The 20493-nt window shown below is 36.7% G+C and overlaps 1 protein-coding gene across 12 annotated transcripts in view; it reads right to left on the reverse strand.

Moving 5' to 3' along the window:
• The window catches only part of LOC110827484 (uncharacterized), a 703936-nt gene that overhangs the window by 13862 nt on the left and 669581 nt on the right, over nucleotides 1–20493 (reverse strand). For 11 of the 12 annotated variants that reach the window (XM_087351037.1, XM_087351034.1, XM_087351035.1 and 8 more), the window contains 3 exons: nucleotides 9797–9991; nucleotides 7773–7835; nucleotides 6152–6438 (listed from right to left, as the gene is read on the reverse strand). In XM_087351037.1, coding sequence (XP_087207163.1) covers nucleotides 6152–6438; nucleotides 7773–7835; nucleotides 9797–9991 — 545 coding nt within the window. The remainder of the gene's footprint in view (nucleotides 1–6151; nucleotides 6439–7772; nucleotides 7836–9796; nucleotides 9992–20493) is intronic. The other variant, XM_087351036.1, reaches the window with a different exon arrangement.

The following is a 20493-nucleotide window of genomic DNA, read 5'->3' on the forward strand; positions in this document are numbered from 1 at the left end:
TGTCCTTTACATTATAATATTCAATATATAGACTTTTTTAATTTGTGCAACCAATATAAATGGAAACTCCATTTCAAAACTTGTACTAAGATCCTTTTTCTTCAGAAAAGTATTAGGTAACAAAAACTACAGAAACCCAACCAATAATGGAAGTTCTGCAACATAACCATGCTTATGAGAAAAACTCTAACATATTTTCATAGCATTAAAAGAATATACAATAATAAGGTTCCTCTACATTGCCTCTACAAACATATTAAAAACCTGGAACAAAACACATGCATTTAAGGAACAACATAAAAAATGCATTCTGACAGCTTGCTGTATATGCACTGAGAACTTATGGCTGTCTTATAATACTAACACTTACAAACAGAAAGGAAAATAATATATTACACTGGTTGACTGAAATTTAAATTAGGTAAAATAATACTGTTAATTCACTCCACCACTATATAAGTCGAGGATCTTTGTAAGATAAGGGAGACAAATCAGTTTTACATCTAAATGAATATACAAGTGTAATTGAAACAATCTGCACAGGGTCATATCTTGGAGCACCATCCTTCTGTGGTATTATTTTTACATGAGTGTAGGAACAAACTACAGAAAAGAATGAGACAATGGCTAACTGAAAACTATTACAGCATTTACACAGGAGTAAGTTGTACAGTTCTATTCCTCCTCTTCCAAATAATCTGCGGAAAATGGTGAAGAACGTACATGTTATAGAGAACATTAGTATAATGCCTGTTCAAGTTTCAATGAGGACTCTGGTAAGTTAAAGGGCACAGTATATTTCACTTTCTATAAATTCATAAACTAATTCCTTTCCTCATATATAGAGCAGTGCAGTGTATTGACTTTGCAACATCCATCAGTACAAGTGCCAAATTTTAGGAAAAGCCATTTCCATAACAAATCACTCTTTTTGTCATGTTAGACCAAATGTTTCAGTTTTAAAGAACTGCTTATTAAATCATGGGCATTAATCATTAGTGTACTATGAATAATGTTTTGTTCCTTGGAGATTTATCTACAACCACACAGCAAGCAGTTGTCACGGCAGACCCCAACTGTCTGTTGGCTTCTAATACAGTGGGTCTGTATGTCAGTTTAAAGGTTATTTAACAGTTTTTTGTATGTAACTAACAAATTTCAGTGAGTATTAAGAGATAAAATTTACTCTATTAAGCATCTGTGTGTTCAAATATCTTCCATGCAGGGAAGCTGTCACCCTAGGAAATCTTTAAAAAGAAAATCAATGTTGAAAATTTTGCTATGTATTTCTTATAGAAAGTAGTAATTGAGATATAGGTATATAAAATTCAAAATAATATCTGATTTACTCAAAACTGGTCTACAATTCCAGCTCCCTAGAATAAACCTAAATATATCAATTGTTGAAGAAATAAATCCATCAACATTTGCATACTAAAAGCCTCTGGAATCAAACCTTGGGACACTGGATTTTATGAAAATATGACATAGTGATGTGAATCAAAGAAATTTACAAACAGGCTTATATTTTAGTTTATTAAGTTGAAAACTGAATTTGTTTTTCTTTTATTCCAGAAACTATTCTCTTAGATAATATCATTCCTACAGAAAAAGTGACATTTGGTACAAATAAGCTTCAGACCTGCTACAAAATATTGTGTGTTGGAATTTTTGTGTTAACATTAACGTCCTTTGCACTGTTCTGGGCTTAAACTGAAACCAGATGGGAGGCATTTTGTAACACCATCATGATCTCCATAAATTCAGGAATGTAATGCCATTCAAATCCCAATAAACCAGTTAGATCACAAAATATCATGATACGAATGTAGGCTTATGAAGACTGACAATTTTTTTGCAACACAAATTCTGTACTTCCTGGTAGCCCAGACACATGTCCTTTAGATTTTTATATACAGTGATAAGTTTGAAAGTAAAGATATGTTTTATATAAACATATTTCAGAACAGAAATTTTGTAACTTCCCAGTGCCATAAAATATATATTTTGGCCAATAAGCATTTACTATCAACTACTACGTATGAAATACACCTTCGCTGTTATTACAGAGCTTCATTTGTTACATCTATTACTGCATGAGAGAGAAATTATTTCTTCATTTTTCATATATACATATATATCTTCTCTTTCTGCACAATGTGTTTTTAACTGAACACATAACCACACCAAAGGATTAATATAAGCCTGGAAATTTAATCAAGGGATTACAGAAATACACAACTTCATGCATTTTATTTCAATATAATTTTGTGTAAGGATGTGTTTTGCTCTGTGTTTATATTATCTTAAAAAAAGCATGAAAGATTCAACCATTTATCAGTGTAAGTGGTTCACAAATTCATGAATGGTAAATGCTCATAATGGTAAGCAATTATTTGTTACCTGTCTAATTTTGTTGGACATGTAAGTAAAGAGGACAATGGGTATCAAAGTACGAGAAGGTATGGGCTCCAACGAAGGATTCTCATTCAGAATGATCAGAAAGTGGTGCCATGAAAGAGTGAAAATTCTTGAAGTTTTAGTTTCCTTTCTTAGTAAGATCCTCAACTGAAAAAATACATTTATGAAAACTGGACAGATTCAAATGCATCACTCAATTTATGGGCAATAAATTATTCATAAAAGAATGAACTGTTTACACACATACATGTAAGTTATAGGTATGAAAGGTTTATACTACTAATATTATGTTACATATTGTCCATTGCCTTAGAGAAATTTCATGTATACATCATTTTGTGATTTTGTTTTATTGCCATTTACAGGTTGACAGTTATCATTATACTCACAAGGCTTTTATTACGTTTTTTTATTGGTTAGTTGTATTTGCCCAGCATTCAATTCCAACTGCCAACACTAATATTAGAATAAAAAGATAAATTCTCTCTATATAATAAATACTATAATGACAAATTACCAGAAGATAAAAGTAGAGTCAAATACAACAATTTATTATATCAACTGCAGCTCAGAAAATGGACATTGCACAACAAAGAGTAACATAATTGGCCATATTTTTTTTATCACAAACGTTTTGATATTTGTAAGATTTGAGGTTTTCACAGTGGTGAGTATGAAGATTTCTGTCTTCTGGGTTGTTGCACTCTGTAGTCTGGTTGATGTTATCCAACGTTTCAGAGGTCATACTGCCTCCGTCATCAGGGCGATAAATGGTTGGTTAACATCGACCAGACTACACAGCGCAACAACCCAGAAGATAGAAATCTTCGTTTTGATACTTGAAAGAGAGAACAATGTTTAAAATTGAAAGAGGATTATGTTATGAATGCTGACTTTCAACAAACAAGATTTTCAACATTTGACATGTCTAGTCAAACGTCCAGAAAGACACTGTCCTTAAAACAACAGAAACTTGTAAACTTCATCAGGAAACATCACATTCAACATATCAAAAGTGTAACTTAGGAGAATTTAAATGAACTATTCTCCTAGCATCAGGAAACATTGATATTAAATGTTATGAACTATGACTGATATTTATAAAATAAGTACTAAGAGATTAAAGCTACGGACAATTCATGTTTATCAAATATTTTAGTGGGTCCATGATCAAATACCCCAACTGAAATAAAATAAGAATCAGACTCAAAATTGTTGATTTCGTCAACAGACACTGAAAGTTACCGAATCTTGAGATTTTTAAAGGTAACTTCATGTGTATATTATTTTAAATTCTTGTAACTGGTTTTCAATGTCAGTTACCCTGGATAGCATGCTTTTACAGGTAATGTTATCATCCTATTACTTGATGAATGGACACGTCTGTGATAACAGACACAAATAATTCTGATCTGATTCATATATAAATAGATATCAGAATATACCATCTTCTTTCCACAGATAAAACAGGTTTTAATTGTAGCATATAAAATGTAAGTTGGTTTCCAATAAGTGTGATGTCTTTAAGATTACATATGTTGTCTTTCGATGTATACTAATGGATCTTTACTGTGAATACAAGTTAGTACACAAATCCAATAACTGAACAGTGTCAAGGGTACAGAGATGATTTATAATTGCCTATTTAAATGCGAACATGATGTGAAAAGTTTACAATGACCCTTGCACTGCGGAACCCCCTAGAATGAAATTACATGTATAACTGCTTCAGCTACCAAGAAAGTGTCTCGGAACATGTGTAGAAAGTGTGAGGCAGTGGTCCCCAACGCGGCACCCGCCAAGGCTTTTCTTGGGTACCTGCGTTGTTACGAAAAGAGGTTATACTGAATAATGAAGGCTGTCCAACCATGAACATTATAAAATCAAAGCATTGATCTCGACTTACTAACGGTCATCTTGACGATTGTTTGTGAGCAGCAACATCATCCTACACTCCCAAATTTGAAAAACTGGCCGATGAAATGCAGCGCCAAACATCACACTTGAGTAATAATAATTGTACTTATAAAACTACGTATTTTTGATTGCATGGTTTCTTGTATCATTAAACGTTGTGTTGTTTTGTGTATTATTTGGTGTCCATATCTCATTTGTCCAGAGGAAAGAAAATTTGGCTTTGTTAATTGGTTGGTGCCCGCCACAATCTCATAAACTATCAAATGTTGGGGACCACTGGAGTGAGGCATGCCTGACAGGAGGTGGAGGGCACTTTCAGCAGTTATTATGAAATATGTTAAGTTCCATCACCTTCTTACAATACATATTAACTTATGAACTTATGTGTGATGTGCTGAAACTGATATGTTAGTCATTGGCACTTACAGAAAATATCTGTATGTTGTTCTGTGTGTAGGCAAGTAGTAGTTTATCTTTGACATTTCACAAGATTGAAGTTTCCTTCTTCATTGAATGTACTGTAGAAAGTTTTTAGGATAAGAATTCCAAATACATATTTTTTAAAAGAAGGTTTGATATCTTGTTTGCTCTGTCATTCCCAATTACTGAATTAAAGAAGGCCAATGTTGCAGAAACATGCTATATTTCCCTGCTAAGGCAGTCATGTTAAACAAGTGAGCCCGTTTATAGCCAGCTGAATCAAGATCAATAACGAGTTTCTTATGACATCTTAAACACTCCAGAAATATGTCTTGATATTTTATTTGTAGTCCATCACAACATATTTCACAGTATATTAGATACAAATGAAAATGAAGGGACAGAATGATTACATTTATAAATATTTTAAAATCTCAAGGCTAATTATAAAAGTTTTCTTTTTACCCTGAGTTGAAATTCAGGCAATTAAAACTCTGGAGATTCCTTATAGAATTTATATTACTTTCAAATTAATTTTATCCTTCCATCATAATTTTTGCTTTGTACACATAATATTAACACTTACAAAATATGAAACGAAGAATGAATTCTGGATTATTTCAATCTAAGCCCTGCCTCAATTCAATGAACAGTTTTAAGTTATAGATAGTTTTCTCAAACTGAACTGACCTAATTGAGCAAATTCTAATATTGATAGAGTTGCCATTGCTTCCTGCAGCTAACCATACATAGTAATTTCTTCTTCTTTATTATGCCGTCTCCTTTACAGGAGGTTGGCGACATATTATGAACAGGATCCTTCCATCCTTTTCTCGGACTGGGACCTGATGCAGAAGTGGTTTGTCATTGCCTCCTTCTGTGTGTATGGAGCATGGAGTAATTGTTGGGATGCCACGGAGAAACCGGGGAAGCCCTGGAGGAAAACTCCGTGTTGCCTAGACCACGGCCTTGCCCAACACAAGTTATAAATTCGGGCACTGCCGGAAATCAAACCCGGGACCCCAGGATTACAAGGCCAGCGTTCTAACCGCTACACTACCATAGCAACATAGTAATTTGAATAAAAACAAATGTTTGTAATTCATTGTTAGTAACAGGAAGAAGGATACATGATAAAGTAACAATGTTAAAAATAAACCAAGCATATTAAGAAGTTAAAACTATTACTCATATTTATTATACAACTGTGATTATTAACTGCAGAATAATGTTATATCCAAACTAGGGTAATAAGTGATAAGTCAATGCATGTAACATCAATACTAGAGTACCAACACGTATGTAAATTGTTGGCATCATGTGCATAATTTTGGTAAGTTACACTGAGTGATGCATTTGAAACTGGCATTTCTCCACATAGTATTGCACTGACCTGGTGGAGCCTTGGCATACATATTGTTCATATCATCAGGTGCATACTTGTTCTTCTTTGGAAGTCCTGCTTGGCCACTGCCAGCCATAGGACATCCGGACAGGGAGCGGTGTGTGAGGAATGAACCATTGATGTGCCCTGTGCCATCGCAGCCTGGTGTTGGACAGTTCACTCCCTCGAACTTCATGGCGGTGGCTGCCGCTACAGCTGCTTTGTGCTGCTCAACTGTTCCTCCATTCTCCAGCACACGCAATTTGTTCCGATTAGCTATAGGACATCCTGATGCACTATGAAATGGAATAAAGTCTCTTTATCATATCTCTTAAAAACACACATGATGTAATTAACACACTTAAAAATTAACATGCAGGTAGGATTCAAGCTAAAATATCCTGTTGACTTGAGAGGTGATGCACATCCAAAGTCCTGCACAGACAACAATTTTTTCACCATGTTATTAACAACATATATATTAAATGGCACAGTTTAAAGCACTGAAAACTTAATTAACTTATTACACTGTGCATACAAGTTCAGTCAAATGATAACAATGCCAATACCAAGTTTTAAAAAGAATTCTGGGCATAAAATAACCTAAAAGTTATGAAAATGCCTATTTATAAATTAAAATAGTCTCGGGGGAGAAGAAATTTTCTCATGAGCTTTTGTCCAGTGCATGGGACCGGTGCCAACCCAGCATCGTGAGGAAATTGGGGAGCTATGATAATTAGCGTAATCCAGTCAGGTAAGCTAGCAATGGCTGGGGGTTAGTCATGCTGACCACACGTCACCCTATATCTGGTTGGATGATCGTTCACCTCTGCTTAGGCATGTGAACGTGAGGCCAGCAGCCAGCTAGTCGGTTTTGGCTCTCAGAGGGCTGTTACGCCACGGATTTCATTTGATATAACAAAAATGTAATTATAATAGAATATGTAAGTGCCTCCAATTTTATGTCATATAGCAACATGTTGTTTAAGCCAGTGCTCAGTAGGGAAAACTAAGGATGAACCACCAAAGCTAAGTATGATCTGAGGTTCCCATAAAGGTGAATACAAAGATGGCTGTCTTCTGGTTTGTAGTGCCATGTAATGTGGTAGAAGTTTACCAGTTTCAGAGGTCCTTGCTGCCTCTGTCTTCAGGACAATAATACAGGCAGCAAAGACCCCTGAAATTTGGTAAACTTGTACCAGGCTACACAGCAATACAACCCAGATGACAGCCACCCTCAATACATAGCTGCTTCAGTCCTGTGAGATGATGTCATACTGTATGCAAAATGAGAATTACAGTGAAAGAACAGACAATAATATAATCTTCATTACATTATTTTTTAGACCATATCATATGGGAGTGGGATTTAAAACCTTGTACTGCAGGGCTGCTGGCTGGACGTTGACTCACGGATAACAGTTTAGTGGTATATTAGTGTGACATGCGGCCAGCCGGACTGCATATAAGCATATACGATAAATGTTAAATACTACTTTACAGACAGCAGTGCACACCTCAAGTAACTGCATGGCATCCATAAGTTTACAATTCCTGACATGTACAATGAATGAGCAAGTTTGTGCTCTTTACTTGACATGCATGTTCCAGTACTAAACAGTTCACGTACCTTCTGTGTGACAAGAATTTCCCTGTTGCATGTCCAGATCCATCACATCCAGGAATGGGACATCTGGGTTAGTAGAAGGGGAAATGTTAGTGAAAAAAAACGTTCATAGTATCAATTATGTTAAAAGTTATCAAAAGGAAAATCAGTTATTTACAACAATAACAGCATTATTGGAGATTAATTTTAGTATGAACTTCAGATTCGGCTGTGTTTGTGACCGATACGGAGAACATAGTCCTGAACTCAGAAAATTATTTCACACATTTTTCCAATGAGCCTGTAAGCAGTGGAAATAAAGTTTATTGTGTATGTGCCAATACAAGGAATAAAAACAGAAAACTGATTGCAAAATTATGAAAACATTATTTGTGGCTTTATGCATACCTTTAAATCACACTTTCTTTGGCTGTTAGATTTCTGGACTTTGTCCATCACACAATATTCTACAAAAATGACACTACATTTTGGTAGCTGGATGTGCTCCCATCTTCAGGTGGGGGAATTTATCAGTTAGATTAATTAAAGATGTCTGCCAATTCACTGATTGGGATTAGCCCTCTCTAACATCAATTTTTGTTGCAAAGAGGGTTGATGCTTAAATTACTACCCTAATCACGATTATTCTGTGTACCACAAATGGACTATGTCTATTTCCAAACATCTGATATGGATGTACTACAATTAATTTGGCTACCGCACTCAAACCACACACCAGCAAAGCCTGCAGACAGTACAATAAGCAATGAGCAAAGTGTGCAAGAATTCAAGCTCAGCGACAAAGATTAACAACATTTAGTAACCCAAGTCATCAATATGCCAATGCAGAAAATGCTCATACTTATATTTCCATATTTAAACCACAACTTTCCAAAAAAATAAGATTTTATTTTACAATTATGGGAAGGCTTATATCAGTTAAACAGATTATGTAAAGTATGGACTTGCAACTTCAACAAAATAGAATATTTAATATGTGTACAGGAAACAAGTAATGAAATTTGAGGTTAAGTTCCCAATGAAAAGGATTGTTATTGATGGGTAATCAATGTAAAAAACGACAATATGAATGAAAAGATGAAACATAATAAACTTCACAGATTTAAAAATACATGTGGCACTATAAAAAGAAATATTAGGCAAAAAGAAAGAAAAGAAATAGGTTAAATTCTATGAAATCAGGACAAATTTGGTGTGGCTGGTTGGAAGTGAAGGAAGCTATGACAAGGATTAAAGCAGCAAAAATGAAGTTCTTGCAGTCAGCCAAGGGATATACATCAACAGGTAATATGAGAATTGAAGAAATAATAAAGAAACTGAAGATATATTTTAAATAGAAGAGGAAAGAAAAAGTTACAGGATTAATTGCGTTAACAGATTTGGTGAATGATCCCTGGAAGAATACCAGAACAAGTATGTACGTGTAGACCAAAAGGAAGAAGAAATATGGTCTGAATGCATAAGAGATGGGGTGCTAAAGTTGAAAAGGTGTAATAAGTTCCCTAAAGAGAATAAGAAAATGATGATTAAACGTATGGGGTTAAGAGCCTCTGATTTAAAGCAACAGGATATTATTTTTCATTTAACATATTTTTACTTAACAGGTAACTTCAAATGAATACATTCTTTCATTAAAACGAGGAGTCCTGTAATGTCCTACAAACAAGGAGGGGGGGGGGGGGGGAATCAAGTCCTTGAGAAGGCTAATAACGAATTTCCCGCCTGCTGAAAAATCCGAATGTTTTTCAACATGTTTACAAGGACCCACTACTGGCACCTTTTCCCAGCTAGATCAATGCAGCCCACACCTCCACATCCCATTTCTCTAGCTTGGGGGAGGTTAGGGGCAGACCCCGACCACTTCCCTAACTTCTTACCGTATAAAGGTCCGCATGTTACTAAATGTTGCACAGGGCCTTGGAAGTTATATACAAGCAAAGAGTGTTTGAAGTCAAAACATGAGCAATCAGTTATGCGTCCTATTAACATGATCTCATGACTCCTCGGCGTAACGAGGAGGAACTTACCTTAGAGGTTCGGAGTCCTGTCCGTCTCGTGGCTTGCTCTTGGGTTTGTTGGCGCGCGGGCAGCCGGACAGACTGCGGTGGGACGAGTAGTTGCCTGTGACGTGCCCAGAGCCGTCGCAACCGGGTGTCGGGCACTTTAGTTCCTGTGAGTGCGCCTGTATCTGTGTGCGGTCCGCACGTGGGCATCCAGACAAACTGCGAACAGTGCAAGTGACCAAAATGCCAGATAAGAAGCCTGCCTCCTCACGTCGCTCAGTACGGAAGTTAAGTGACGCGATGGAAGCAAGAATGCTCTTCAGAATCAATCACGTATTTAGATTTTTACAAGATCGACGGCACAATGTGTCTATCCCGGACAATATTTAATTAGTTTTGGTCTGACGAGCTGGGCGCTGCCGTGTGCTGTTGGGTTTTTGACACAATTCAATTTAATAAAGATATTTTAAATGGAAAGCTGACTTCACTTGTTTTGAGTCTTGCCTTATGAGAAATGTTAGTTGATTTTTGGGTGATACTGATACATATGAATGACAGTGGCTCCGCTCTGTCAGTAACACAAACACCCATTTTTGGATGAAATAACTGAGTAAAACATACTTAAACCTTGCCACAACAGTAATCAAGAAACTTTGTTTCCCACAAAGAGTGACGGGCGAGAGATATTTTGTTGCGTTTTACGTTTAGACCACAATTAGGTCTACATATACAGATTCCATTTATTTAATATTTTATTTGTAATTCGGTTTGAATTGAAACTTTTAAATGGGCCTATGATGAAAATTCTTGTAACTTTAAATACAATACAAGACTTGAGGGCGTTATAGGATTCATATTGCCCCTGTTAGAGTTGAGGGTTTACTAAGTGAAGAGAACCTACAATATCAGCCAACTAAAAAGTAGCTCGTTGATCTAAGGAAGATGTCAGTTTCTAACGTAGTCTACTGCTTCTCAGTTAAGCTTACAGTACGCAAGAGGATAAACAAATTTAGATGTGAAATAGCAAAACACGTTATAAGATCACAGTCCACACACGTCGCTTACTTATGTCGCAAAAAAAAAACCCGATAAAACTACTGTACTTATATTTGTTGGAAGGCCTCAGAGTCTTAAAGCTCTGTTGAACACAGAGAAAATAGCACTTCATAAATTATTTGCAAGAACGTGATCTATTTGATAAATACAACAGACAGAACTTTAGTGCCCCTTTCCTTTTGAAGATGAGTAAATATTGGACACAGGAATATTTAAATTCATTAAAGTTAAATTTTGTTCTAAATAAGCAGAGAATTAATGTAGGTCTATAGTTCTTCTTCGTAGTAGACTATTCTTAATTTAAGAGAATACAGATTATCCATTAAAATTAAATTAAATCCGTGTAGTAACAGCCCTCTGAGAGCCAAAGCCCACTAGCTGGCTGCTGGCCTCACGTTCACATGCCTAAGCAGAGGTGAACGATCATCCAACCAGATAAAGGGTGACGTGTGGTCAGCACGACGAAACCCCAGCCATTGATTTCCCTATCGAAAAAAATCCGACTTCCTCCAGTCAGAAAATACTTACCAAATGCTGAAGTTGAGACAACAAGAGATGTCAAAATTCTTGTACTCTACACAACACACTGAGTATGGACTTCAAACATTTATCGCACCCCAAAACAGAAAAAAATCTTCTTTCACAAAAATCGAATGCATATTTTGAACGGGTAAGAAATGTCGCAGTCTGTCTTTTACTGCTATACACACAAAAGCTGTCAGAACATACGCCACTGATTTAATATACAACGGTGAATGGCCTACTGGTATCAGAGTGTTGCTGAAAAAAAACCCTGAAATTATCCAATATGTGGGAATTTATGTAAACCAAAGAACATGAACAACTACAACACACCAGATGCATTCAATAGGCTACGTAGTGTCTATACACCTCCACAGGAAGGAGCCATGCTTTCGTTGTGATAGGCTACTGCAAATGCAATTTAGGTAAGATGCAGACCAGGTTCCGAACTACCGAGTTAGGTTCTCGGTTTATATCAGCAGGCTCACAATATCAACAAATCACCGCAATAAAAACTTTAGGGACAGATTGTACGTCTATCACGACCTCTGTAATTTGTGTACTGACAAGCACCATATTTACAGATGCTAGTGAATGTTTAAAGAAACTAAAAATGTTTACTTTCCCATTCTCCAGACACTTAAACTGTCTGTTTTGTCTATTCTGCAACGACAAAGCAGCGTAACATCAGTCCACTTGATAAGCCTGTATTAATATTTATGTATTATCTTATGAATGCATTAATTAAAGGCGTATCTAAAATGACTAGACGGATTATAACTAATTTCTGGTTCTGATAGATTTCATGCATATTATTTGGCAACGGTAGATGTATGGATGGTCATCTTTACAGTGATTAAATGAACTATGAAACTGGCGATTTTAATTTGTCGGCGGAAAATAAATTTTATATTGTCGGTAATTGAATTTCTTCTGCATCTGACCTAATATGCAATTTGCGTCATAATACATGCTCGTTCTATTCAGACACAACGGAAATATATCATACACATGCAGATGTGCCAAGTGCGTCCTTCTGAAGAGAACTCCTTGACAGACTATACAATAAGGAAGGTTGCTTATTTATATTCAAAACTTGAAATATTTCATCAACACACATGAAACTAGAGTATAACTAGCAAGCTGTCTGTTCTTTTAAAATATTAAGTTACACTGTCCATTCATTCCTCTGATTTACGACGACTCTGTAACACAAAGCCATACATTTTCCTGTTTACTGGTTAAATTTGAAATTACAAATAATGAGGGACCTATGTACACATATTAGGAAGATTTATGTCTTCTGGGTTGTTGCGCTGTGTAATCTGGTCGATGTTTATCAACGTTTCAGAGGTCATACTGCCTCCGTTATCAGGGCGATGAATATGGCCACTGAAACGTTGGTAAACATCGACCATAATACACAGCGCAACAACCCAGAAGACAGAAATCTTCATACTCACCGCTGTGAAAACCTCATATCTTACAAATTAGAAAGTTAGGCCTATAGAACACTGACAACAGGAACGTAGTCGGAAAAAAGGATTGTTCGTTACAAGCAAGTGTAGAAACATTTGGAAATTTCAGTGTGTCTTTCTCACTTACTGCATTTATGTCTCTTGTTGAGAGTCCTCAATAGGCAGAAGCAAATGACACCGGAATTAGCAAGATGACATCCAGCAACACGACATCGACGGGCAAGCACATCGAGAACACAACAGCTAGGCAAGTTTGAGGACACACAGACTGGCACGTGTTGCAAGAGGAGGCAAGGACCTGACCCCAGTGAATGTGATTTACCTCTAACGTCCACTGCTCAGACATGGTCAACTTGTCATGTAATAAAGTGGAACCATACTTTGAATTCCGAAGAGAAACGCTGCCCACTTTTGGCTGAAATAAATAATTTTGAAATGGTGGAATTTAAAACAAAAATAATCTGCAATCCACGTGGTAGGGTGCGTTCCCTTCCGTATAGTGCGCTGGGGGTTAGGAGAGTAGAAGTAATAATAAATGCTAATTAATAAAACAACACGAAAACAAACAGGATCGGACATCGAGCTCCAAAGAACGAGTAGAACTGGAGGTTCAACACGTCTCAGCTATCAAACGAAAATCAACTCATAAAAGACAATTATCTACTGGTCCGTGCAAGCATTATACGAGCGACTGGAGGCTGGGGTTACGATACTTCTAAAGAAAAGTGAACACATTTTCTTAATTCGCAATAAAATCAAATCACGGGCATTATTCAAGTAAAATTCAAATTATTATATAAAACATTTAACGAATTCATATGCAATAAAATAAATCGTAGGGTAAAACGGGCAATCTAACCGAATATACACTGATCAAGCCAAACTACTGGACACGTGTCTGTCCACCATCATTTCAAGGTAGTGAGTACTGGAAAGTAGCTTGCCTTCTGTGGGTAGCGTAGTTTCCTGACACATGACCCATGCCATCGCAGCCGTGGGTAGGGCACTGTATCAGCTCCTTACCATCCCTCCCCCTGGGAGCGGGGCGCGCAAAATTGAAGGAGGAGGAGGAAGTTTGTCTGCTGCGTACAATTGTACTGCGTGCGTGCAACGACAAGGAGAAAATGGAGCGATTTAAAGCCAACTGTGTTTTAAGAACAAGAGTAAAAATTAGTATGACACAAAATGCAGTTGAAACGATATGAATTAATGAATGATGGTACCGCTTATGTTACCGACTGTAGGGATTTCAGAGAGCTGGTTGAACAAAGGAAACTTGGATATAATGGCAGTTCGTATCACAGACTCAATATTTTATTCAGTATGGAACCCAACAAAATGTGTTTAAAATGTTACACTACAGATGTTATGCACTGCAGAGAACCAGAAATTCATTTTTCGTTTCAGTTTTTTAAATATTCATTATATCGGAATATAATTCAAATGAACTTTACAGATCTCAGTAAATAAACGTTCTATATTCTGTGCCAATCTTATTGTACGATTGACCATTTTACAGAACTCAGTGCTGTTCGGTTTGAGGTTCAAAGTGGAACCAAAATAAAATAAAACATCCATACTTCTTCCTGGTACAGTAACTTACCAGGTAGACCCACAGGTTCATAAAACCAGCATTCAGAAATATCAATAATAAACCTCTTCGAATGTTTCCTGGTAACAAATTGGAGAAATGTTACAGGACGCAAGCAGAAAGTCATACTACGAGTCTGGCTCAAGAGGACCTGAAGGGCCAGCAATCTTCTAGTTGCGCAGGGGTTACCAATGCCATCACAGGCCGATACTAATAATTCTCCGAAGGACTTTTTTTTTCTAGGCAGGTATATTTCACATTCACTTGGTTATTTACCCGTTTTATTTCCGTAGTTCTTGATTAAGACATTTCGGCAACTTCTCCTTATTTTACGTCCATGAAAAATATACCCTACGTATCTTGACTTTACGTAAATACGAGACTAGTAACTACTGCACCTTACTATAACTTCTTAAAGAGGATGTGTTGCTGTTATGGATACTTCAACTAATGCCTGATAGTTCTTAGTTTAGGAAAAGTTCTTATTCTTCGACAATTGACGTCTTAATGATTTAATTTTTCATAACTTATAGGTCATTTGCGATGCTGGGTTCAAGTTCTGAGACTTCCGTGGCTTTACTCGGTCACGCTCGTAAAATTCTGGGCTAGTAGGCCTAACTTAAACATGCCAGGATTGTCTCCGTCAATATCCTAAATTTATCATTAAAATGATCATGACATTTCAATCAGTACAAGTTACCGTGTTGTCAATTTTTCGCTAAAGACCGAAGTAGAATGGAAGACCGGAAAGTTGTGTTCAATCATGGGATTAATATAATAAAATGCATGGGTTGTTTCTGACTGGGTACCCCTGAAGTCGAGAGGGATGGCACGGAGGCAGCAGAGAGCCACTTGTGTAGAGCCAGTCCGATATTGGTCTGTCTGTCTGTCCACTGCCGCTACTACAGTTCAGTGTACTGAATAATCAATCTGACATGATAGATCAAGTTCTCTTCCTTCAAAAAAAATCACTTTAACTTTGCACATTCCGATAAAATGGAAACTGCTTTTCCTTGAAAACGTCGATCAGGCCGAATAAGGAAGAATATGATTCACTGGTCAACAAGTACGAACATAGACGGTGTAGAAGTACGTCAAAAAACAAAGGGTTTCTGTAGAAACGGATATCTGTAGCCAGTTCAGAAATGTAAGAAAATATTGTTATAGTAATGTTTCTATTTGTAGTCTTCAAGTTAAACGTTACACTTGCGATTTTCGTAGTTTGTAAAATACAAGTATTCTCCAATAAATTGTTACTACTTCTATGAAAATATTATTTATTGAAAGAAAGAAAGATGTTTCGAACGTATTTTACAAATATGCGTACGGATTTTTTGAACTAATAATATTTACATAAACTCGTAAACAATTTAATTGAGGTCTCTGTAAATACATACAGCAAATATTCTTTATGCTTTACCGCATGAAGCAGACTGCAATCTGTATTCAGTTTCTTGACAAAGTAAGCTATTTAACTTCACACTTTTCCACGTATAAATATATCCTGAAAAATAAGTTTGATGTGGTACACATTAGTGACACGAACTGTGACTTTGGCACAAGAAGCAAGCAGTAAATTCTATTGAAACCTTCAACCCACATCCGCCCCAATTTAATCGACTATAAGGATTTTAATGCTGTAGAATTATTCAAACAACATGTAAAATGAACAATAACTACTGGTTCTGTGATTTTCTTCAACTATGTGTATAGTAGTACATTGTTTTAGCTACATTTTCCTTCCGAAACCTCCAGGTATAAGACCTACAGTAAAAAGACCAGGAACTTGCATGGCGCTTCGGTAAGAAAGAAGCCGTAAGCTTGTTTTGGAATTAAGGGCAGCACTTGACCAGTGTACAGCAGCAAGAAGGGCTGTTTGTCCACCGTTGTTACAGGTCTACAGTAGAATATAATCAAGGAGAGTCAACATCGAAGGGGCTTCTTCGTCACCACCAACTGTTACTATAGCAACATATTCTGGCAAGTATACTAGACACCAGCACAGAATAGGGCAGCGCTCCGTGATGGATATGTTCATATTGAGTTTCGAGATACTTCAGTCTTTGAATTGTAAGAGAGAAGTACTGTTTGTGGTCTCAGAGTCTGAGGCACTGAAACCTGAAACGCAGTTCCAATGAGTGTTAGGGTGAAAATTACTGATTAAATGCACTACATATTAACCCTCTATTATATCATTCATGGTTAGTATATTCTTCAGAAAATGACTGATTAATTACATAACAATTATGGTGGACATTTTAATTTTTTTTTACATGAAGTTTCGAGAGTTCGCTTTACTCTCGCCTTAAAATACCTTTAAAATCTTATGCACATAACTAGAGCTGCGTAAAATAAAACAACATTTACGAATATGTAATAATTAACAATAGGTCAGCATAGGGGCACGTGGACAAAAGCAGTCGGTTATTATTGGATTCTGATTCTTCTCTCTCATTCTTCTCAATTAATTGATTTTGCTTAATATTGCCTCGTCAACTGCAAAGATTATGATGCGTCATGTCGAAATGCGGCTGTGAATGGTCAATTGGGAAGCACATGTAAATAATCTGCCGTGACGTATTTCAGTAATTACTACGAAACTTGTCTAGCGAAGATCAACAGAAGGTGTAACAATGAAACCGATGATTCCTTCGTACTATTGTACGGCTACTAATAAGATTTTTTAACAAAGAACATCGAAAATTTCTACAGGGTCCTGTGATGTTCTCGCGTCAGTATCAACCGATTCCCTCGACCACAATGCAGTGTTTCTCAAACTAACGTAAGCGTTCTGCATTACTTAATGTAATCCTAAGAGCTGACCTACAGTTCGTTATACAATTAAATAATGGCACGTACCCATATTCTAATCACTAACGATTGTACACGGTCTCTACTGCCATAGCGAATCTCCATGTACCAACATTGGTCAGGAGAAAGAGAGAGACAGAGAGAAAGTTGCTCTAATACTGATTCCTCATTCTCCCTCCTACTACCCCAAGAAACCCTCTACCTCCACCCCTTTCCTTAATTCGACCCACCCTTCCGAACCTCAACCAGTGTCGGACTGATCATTAACAGCGAACGGCCCATTGAAATGAATAACAAACTTTTGCGGTTTCTCATATGAATAAAAATTTCAATAGACATGATTTGCGGTAATGACTGTTAAAACAGACTTTGCAACATTATCCTATACATTTTTATACTTTCGGCTCTACGGTAATCATAGCAGACCTACTATCTAGGGCATCGTCTAAGAAACTGAATAAAATCACGAAAAATTGTCAAATCAAAGGCGTCGTATTTGAGCTGACCTCCTCGATTGGAGAGTAAGTTCCATTGAGAAGAAATATATGCTTTTCTGTAGACGCAACCGTTAACCCAGTCCTCGACTAGTAAACCAACTCCGGTGCTACTGTGCCATACAAACACGGAATTTGGGATGACCTTGAAATGAACTGGCGTCTCCGTTGTAAGAATGTAGCATCTAAAACCCTGAATTATGTCACGGATGTTGTGTTTGTAGGGGCAAGGACACGTTATGCATTATGCGTAATCTTCCTTCTTCTTGTAAGCAAAGCGATCACGAGTCATTAAGTGATTTACGTATCTCAGTATCAATGACAATGGGATTAAAGTAATAACAACGTACTGTGTCACATGATCATCATCACACACACCCACCCAGAATGCGGCAAAGTGTTGTCGTTCACTTTCCGGACGTAGGCTGAGAAACCACCGCAGTGACAGGTTTACCGGTTACCTCATTTACTCTGAGAGAATGTTGGATTAATATCGCAAAAGGTAACATCATTTCTTGTTTTCCTTATATCTTTCCATCAATCATTTAGGATCATTCTGCCATTAACTCATCAGAAGCTACGTAACTTCAGAAGTTAATATAGCGTCGTACAGTAACCGATAAATTAATCATCAATAACAAAGAGCTTCAATATACATATTCTTGGTTTATCCTGTCTCCATGTATAATGCACTAAATTTTGCGGCTTAAATCTGTGCAAGTCTATAATTTAAAATATTACATGATGATTATTGCTACAGCATAGAATTTTATTATACCCAATTTGTCTGCATTTAACAAAATAAAATGCAGTAATAATTTTGGCACATTAATGGATCAACAGAAATTAAAATATAATTATATACCGGCAATTATTATATTTCTGTATATAAACGTTTTCTTCCAGATGATCATCTGAAAAGGTCATCGTCATCATATTCATCAAGTATTAGGCCAAGTGACCTGTTACGGTTTCATTCCATCTTTTTAATGGTCTTCCCAGGCTTCTCTTTATCTGATATTCGACAAGAATTAGGGACGAATCCTGGTCTGGAAGTCAGGTCGTGAGGAAATTCAACTCACCAAACATTCGCAACACATTGCTAAGGTACTTTAATAATTATATTGCTGTTATGTAAAACAGTAAACATCTATTTTATATTCGTCCAGCCAGACCGGAGCATTCGCCGCTAGTTAGAAGGGTTTAAGCCAATCGTAATTCCTAATGATGTAAGCTCTTATCTACGATCACGAAATAAATATACAAAACTGTATTTTCCCCTGAACTTGGTTTGGCGCTCTGAGGAAAGAATTATGCTTGTGGATTGAAGTTGTTTCAGTACGTGCTGAGGAGGATATGTGGGCCTTAAAAGAAGTCTGCAGAATGTTATATAGTAGGAATATTAATAATTCATACTCGTCATAAAATATTATTAGAATGATCATACCAGGGGACGAGACGTTTGGGGCACTTAGCACGCATGGGACTGAACAAAGAAAAAATATTTTTTTTGGAAATCTGAAGGGAGAAGTGCATTTGAGCGACGGCTCAGAAGGGACATTAAATAAGACAGAGTGTGAGGATGTGTAAAGGATTCTACTGGCTCAGGATAGGGACTGGTATCGGGATTTTGTTAATATAGTAATGGACTTTAGGTTTGCATAAAGGACTGAGAATTTACTGATTAGCGGAGCGACTATTGGCTTCTCAAGGACACTGCTCCGTGGAGCTAAATAAGTACAAAGGAGATGAATTAAAGCAGTGGTCGACGAACTGCAATTTGAAAATCACTTCTCTAAGTAGTGATAACTAATTTAAGATATTACTAAACAAACACTGCTCCAAACAATGCTAGACTGATCTGGTCATTAATACAGGACTGAGAGATCCAATCCTCCCTCCTTACAACACCCGACATGTTCGTTCTTGAAGCGTCTCATCCTTCTACCGCCCGCCTGCACGCGCATCAAATTAGGAAAAGGTTGCTGGCATTTTCGGCGTACTAAGAGTAATTACTTTAATTAACAAAATGGGTTCTCAAGGTGCGGTATGTGTGTATGGCTAGAAAAGGATGAGGGTGGGGAATGGTTTAGGAGATGTGTGCCGAGAAAGGGCTGGAAATAGGGGTTGGCTTAGGTGTGAGTAAAAGTGGTGAATAGGACAAGTTAAGGAAACCGAGGCTAAGTTCTGTGCGGTACTGTCTCCCTCCCTCCCCCCCCCCGTTACATATGTAATTACGATTTCTGCGAGGAAATTCTTTTTCGTATATTTTAATTTTATTGTTTCATAACCACAAAGTCTCTGATTCTGACCATTCAACGTGTTGAATATTTAAGTGGTTCTTCATGGGAACTCATAATCTACCTAGGCTATTTAATTAAATGATTTTCCGAAGAAAGTTACGAAACAAATGTCAAAATAGACGGTGTAATTTTATACGATACTTTCAGCAATAATCAACACTATTACAGTTTAAAAACTAATCATTGCAGGAAGCGTTTAATAATATAATAATATATTGCGTAATATATGTTCATGAAATGGTCACGGGGCTGAAAGAATTACAGTTATTCGATTTTAAAACCATATCTACCAGTAAACGTATTCAATAACACATAATCTTCCTCAAAAATGGTATTTACTTGGCTAGCCAATCAAAACCCATCATAAAGTCTACCATTGAAATCTGTCTTTGAATCCTTCACACTCTAATTTTATAAGGTCAATTTCAACATTAATCTTCCATGTACGGCTGTCTCTTTTTTAAGG

Source organism: Zootermopsis nevadensis, unplaced genomic scaffold (assembly GCF_977971745.1).
Source record: "Zootermopsis nevadensis isolate Lab colony 2312 unplaced genomic scaffold, Znev_1.0 Znev_ptg000018l, whole genome shotgun sequence".
In the NCBI taxonomy this organism is placed as follows: Eukaryota; Metazoa; Arthropoda; class Insecta; order Blattodea; family Termopsidae; genus Zootermopsis; species Zootermopsis nevadensis.